Here is a 6,000-nt window from a genome sequence, read left to right on the forward strand (position 1 = left end):
ATGTAGTTGTTATTTTGTCCTGTCTTATTTAGTTGTCTCTTTATACTATTTTTGTTAATATTAAACTATGTAATTTTGTGGTTAACATAAATTTAGTTGTCTTCTCATATCCTCATATATTTTTGTTAATATTAAACTATGTAATTTTGTGATTAACATAATAAGTGACTTTTATTTTTGGATTAGGATCAATAAAAAAGAAAAAATCTAAAAAAAAAAATATAAATACGATGTTAGGAAATTATGAGAACATTAACGATAGAATAACGGTTGTGACCAAATGTAAAGTTTATTGTAAGTTCTTTATCCTCTACTACCTTTAGTGCAACTCCAACCCTACTCTTGTTCCGTAGTCTCTTAACATCATATTTAGGTTTTCGTTTTGCTTTTCTCATTGTTTTTGTTGATTTTCATCTAACACATCTTTATTTTCACATTCTTTTCAATCTCATCCAAACAAGTTATTTCTTATAATTTTGAACCAAAACAATAAAAATCACATGTTATTGGATGTAGCACAAATAAACCTAGTAATTGGATGTCTTTCATTATCTTTATGCATAACTTCAACTTTAACTTCATATGCTTGTTCTGCTAATCAACCTCGTACTATTATGCAATCTGCCAAAACTATATTTAGAATTTTGTTTTGCTTGTCTTTTTTCATTCGTTTACCCTCATATAGTAGTAAAAGTCACCCTCATATAGTAGTAAAAGTCATCTATTATATTAGTCACAAAATTACATTATTTAATATTAATACACAATAACATATGGAAACAGCTAATATGGGGACTTTTATAAATTCTATCTAGAACATATAGAATATGGGTACTTTTATTACTATGCAATTTCACAAGATAATATTAACATATTAAAATTTTAAAAAATTATTAAATTCAGTTAATTGTTTAAGATGGTATAATTTCCATTGAAATCTGATTATAACTAAGTCGTGTTATTTTCACACAATTTCAGTTGAAATACACTGAAATAGTGTGACATTATTCGAATAATAATAATTTTTTAAAGTTTTAACAATTTTAATTAATATGTGAAATTGCATGAAAATTGTAAAATGTAATTGCTCTTGATCAATCGTGTTTTATAAGAATTTGATGTGCTTCGTCTTAGAAAAGAAAAAAGCAAATGAAGCGAAACCTGAATGAACATGTGTTGGAAACACTGAGCAAGTGCAATGATCTGAACCACCTGAAGCAACTTCAGGGTTACCTCACCACTCTCGGCCACGCCCACACGCACTTCTACGCCTTCAAGCTCCTTCGCTTCTGCGCCCTCACTCTCTCCAACCTCTCCTATGCACACCTCATCTTCCACCACCACCCATCCCCCAACACCCACCTCTTCACCGCCATCATCACCGCCTATGCCGCTCACCCCGCCAACCACCCCTCAGCCCTCATCCTCTTCCGCCACATGCTACGCTCCCAGAGCACCCGCCCCAACCAGTTCATCTTCCCCCACGCGCTCAAAGCATGCCCGGACTCATGCGCCGTTGACTCCCTGCATGCCCAGATCGTTAAATCCGGGTTTCTTCACTACCCTGTTGTGCAAACGGCGCTTGTTGACTCTTACTCCAAGGTTTCCGGTGGGTTGCGGAATGCAAAGAAGGTGTTTGATGAAATGTCTGAGAGAAATGTGGTGTCTTTTACCGCTATGGTTTCTGGGTTTGCGAGGGTGGGGGATGTTGAGAGTGCGGTGAGGGTGTTTGATGAGATGCCCGAGAGGGATGTGCCTTCGTGGAATGCTCTCATTGCTGGGTGCACTCAGAATGGGGCTTTCAGTCAGGGGATTGAGTTGTTTAGGAGAATGGTTTGGGAGTGTAATAGGCCGAATGGGGTCACTGTGGTTTGTGCACTTTCGGCTTGCGGCCACACGGGGATGCTCCAGCTTGGGAGATGGATACATGGTTATGTGTACAAGAATGGGTTTGTATTGGACTCGTTTGTCTCGAATGCGCTTGTTGATATGTATGGGAAGTGTGGAAGCCTTGGAAATGCAAGGAAGGTTTTTGGGATGAATCCGGAGAAGGGGTTGACTTCATGGAACTCGATGATTAACTGTTTTGCGTTGCACGGGCAGAGTGACAGTGCAATTGCCGTTTTTGAGCAAATGGTGGGGTGTGGTGGTGGCGTGAGACCGGATGAGATCACCTTCATTGGTTTGTTGAATGCTTGTACTCATGGTGGATTGGTTGATCAGGGTTATAGGTATTTTGAGATGATGGGTCGGGAATATGGGATAGAGCCGAGGATTGAGCACTACGGGTGTTTGATAGACCTTCTTGGTCGAGCAGGGAGGTTTGATGAGGCAATGGAAGTTGTCAATTGTATGAGCATGGAACCAGATGAGGTTGTTTGGGGTTCTTTGCTTAATGGATGTAAGGTGCACGGCCGGAGTGATTTGGCAGAATTTGCGGCCAAAAAACTGGTTGAAATAGATCCACACAATGGAGGTTACGGTATAATGTTGGCCAATGTATATGGGGAGTTGGGACAGTGGGATGAAGTGAGGAATTTGTGGAGGACACTGAAGCAGCAAAAGTCTTACAAAATTCCAGGTTGCAGCTGGATTGAGGTTGATGACCAGGTTCATCAGTTCTATTCTCTTGACAAATCGAATCCAAAGACAGAAGAGTTATACGGGGTCTTGGAAAGTCTCGTTGGTTTTAGAAATGAAATCATGGTTGATCTGTAGTCCTTGACCTCAACTTTTTGATTCACCATACTACATTTGGAGGATTAAACAGAGGAAGAATCAATGTACTTCAGTAAATAGAAACCCAATTTATTTACTAAAGCCAGTGCAGACCTTGCAACTGATTCCTGGTACATGCAGTCGCATCACATGACCAAGGATTTTTCTAGGGACACCTAATTGTTTGACGTAAGTCTCATTGCAATTTCGAAGATTTATCAAGAACAGAGAAATAGAAGAAAAAAACTACCATGTGACCATGTCTATATTTTATTCATTTTGGTTTGACCATTGATGAAATCTTTTGTCTTGGAGGACAGAAGAATAGGAGTTCTAATTCTTTAGAGATTTCAAAGCTTATTTAAGTACTGTATCATATCAACACGCTTTCTAAATCTGGTCCAGTTTTTTGTTCCTGGGCTGTATTTTGATAACGTAAACTAAGATGTATTTGAAGGATGCTTTCCTAGTAACATCCTTTTCATGCAAACATGACAAAATGCTTCAGCCACACTATACGAACAGAAGGTTTACAGTTTACGCCATGTAAGTGATTACATGAAGTGATTACATGATGTTGAATGCTAGATTATTTATTTTACAGCATCTAATGACAGAATCTGTATGATGTCTCTTTTAAGTGTGTCTCACGTTTTGTTATGTATTTTCTTTTATTAATGCGTTCCATGATTGTATTATTCCGAGTTCATTCCTTTACAACCTTATTTAATAATCAAAGGGCTAAAACTTGAGCAAGACCACAAAATAAGATCAAACGAGCTAATCAAACAGCATCAACACTATGATAAATTGTTACATGATGACAACCAACGATCTTAGTTGAACCCTTTTATCCCCAAAATCCAAGCCCAGAGTACAAACAAACCCTTTTTTTATTGATCATTTACTGACACACAAAGAAGTCCATGGGAGTACAGTTATTATCATTTATCAATAATTCAAAGCACCTGCTTGCTTTCATCATCCCCTGCAATGCTAGTAACCCTTGGAACTTTGATCTTATCAGGTGACAACTTGGCCATTGTGAGAGTAAGCACTCCATTCTCTAACTTAGCCTTGAGAGAATCAAAATCCACATTGTCAGGTACCTTGAACTGCCTCCAGAATTTGCCATAAGATCTCTCCACTCTATGCCAGTGATCCCCTTCCCTCTCCTCCTCCATCTTCCTTTCTCCACTCACTCTCAGCACTCTGTTCCCCTCCACTTCTATCTTGATCTCATCTTTCTTCAACCCTGGCACATCTATCATTATAACATGACCCTCTGGTGTCTCCTTCCAATCTACTCGTGCAGGTGAAACAGCCATGGATGGCTGATCTTTGGCAACCCCAAATGGGATTTGCTCTAACACACGAAATGGATCAAGGAAACGATCAGACCATATGTCAGCCCAGAGTGCACCAGGACGATCAGTAAATGGTTGCAGATGCCCTTTTGCCTTGGATGGAAAACCAGCAAGAACAAGCAAGATCAGTGGTACTAGTACCAAGTGCCTCATTTGTGTTTTGAAATGTGTACGTGCCTTCTGTTTAGGTACTCACAGAAGTATTGGAAAATTGAAAGCAATGGATTACGTGTTTGATTTGGGCTATATCTGAATATTGTCTTTAGACTGATTGAAGTTATAAAGCACAAGGTGGTTGCTGTTGTATATATAGGGAGAGATAATGTAGCAAAGAGTTATCGAGGTTCTTGAAAATTCCATGTCACATGCATTCTAGCTGGTGAGATGGAAGCGTTATAGTATAATGTAGAGAGATGAAGAAGGTTCTAGTATTTGATATTTGGAGGAGGAAAAGAGGGTTCTCGAAGGGAAAGAGGGTGCAAGAATGTTCCAACATGTTCCAGTGGCCTATTAAATAACAAGAGTTCGGTTCACTATCACCAAATGATCGTTTGTTCGGTTTGGTCGGACTGTAATAATTCTGACTTATATAGAATCCTTAACCATGTCATGCTCATACTCTTCCCAACTAAGTATTATAAGAAATTGGATTAATTAATTTTTGTATTAATTTAGTCAAAATTTTAAACTTTATTAACCAAAATACCGATAAATATTAAGTTTTGTAATTTAAACGATCCTGTTTAGGTTTTCTTTGACGACACTATATAAGTTAAAACACTCCTACTTTACAACCTATTTTAATAATATATATTAAAATATAAAAAATATAATTAAAATAATAAGATAATGAAATGTAAAATAAGAGTAATTTTTGTAATCACCATAAAATTAACAATTTCTTATATAAAACTAGTTATGACATTCTCAACATCGTTTATCACTTGTTATTGAGCCATGATAACATGATAACTTGATAATCTTGCCCTTAATTATATTATTGGAAAAAGATGTTATTGAACCATGATAATTTGATGGTTTTGTCCTTAATTATATTTGGGAAGTATGGATCCTAACAAGTGTTGGCACACTGCAACCAACTCAACACTGGTCCAGTCACAGGTTCACTATCAATAGGAAGCCATAACTACAGAGTCACATCTTCTAGACTGTTTCTTCCTGCACCTCCATATCTTCTTCTGCCACCTCCATACACAACATGAAAATACATTTTTATCCTTCTTGCGTCACTCCCATAGAATAGTTTCTGGATTATGTAATCCGAAAACTCATTTGAAAAAAGGCTTTCGGATTACATAATCCGGAAGCTAAATAAGACTTCCGGATTATGTAATCTGAAAAGTAATCATGCATCTGAAAAAAGGCTTATGGATTATGTAATCCAGAAGCTAATTACAAATTTTGAAAAATGACTTCTGGATTATACAATCCAGAATATTATAAAGGGACATTTTTTCGAAAATTTATGGAGGTCATAGAAGAAGATATGAAGATGCAGGAAGAAACAGTCCATCTTCTAGTGTGATTGCGTTTTTTTCTTTCTGCCATTGCAACAGTGCACTGATAAAGTGATGATTAATATGAAACTATTAATATTTATCCAAATTCAATTATATTTATCATATTTATGATTTTTGGGAATCTACAAATTCGACATGGATGAAAACTTATATGACGTGTAATCACTGGGTAGCTTTCTAAATGGATTTAGTAACATTTTATTTTAAGGACATAATAACAACATTTTTTTATCAACAACATAATATATCGTGAAGGAGTCAATGTTTTGACAGTCATAAATATCGATAAGGTAACACTAGTAAAGTCAAAATTCATAAAATATGAATTCCTAATAACTAATGTAATTGAGTAAAAAGTTTTAATCAATATAATA

At 36.6% G+C, this 6,000-nt stretch overlaps 2 protein-coding genes across 2 annotated transcripts; one reads left to right on the forward strand and one right to left on the reverse strand.

The window, feature by feature from the left end:
* The first annotated feature begins 1,086 nt into the window (after nt 1-1,086).
* LOC137837753 (pentatricopeptide repeat-containing protein At1g33350) lies at nt 1,087-3,229 on the forward strand. The gene has a single exon (XM_068646864.1). The coding sequence runs from the start codon at nt 1,150-1,152 to the stop codon at nt 2,716-2,718; it is 1,569 nt and encodes a 522-aa protein (XP_068502965.1). The 5' UTR covers nt 1,087-1,149; the 3' UTR covers nt 2,719-3,229.
* A 270-nt stretch (nt 3,230-3,499) lies between these two features.
* LOC137837754 (22.7 kDa class IV heat shock protein-like) lies at nt 3,500-4,238 on the reverse strand. The gene has a single exon (XM_068646865.1). It carries the CDS (start codon nt 4,236-4,238, stop codon nt 3,678-3,680), a length of 561 nt encoding a protein of 186 aa, XP_068502966.1. The 3' UTR covers nt 3,500-3,677.
* Between the last annotated feature and the right edge of the window lie 1,762 nt (nt 4,239-6,000).

Source organism: Phaseolus vulgaris, chromosome 4, assembly GCF_000499845.2.
Source record: "Phaseolus vulgaris cultivar G19833 chromosome 4, P. vulgaris v2.0, whole genome shotgun sequence".
Lineage (NCBI taxonomy): Eukaryota > Viridiplantae > Streptophyta > Magnoliopsida > Fabales > Fabaceae > Phaseolus > Phaseolus vulgaris.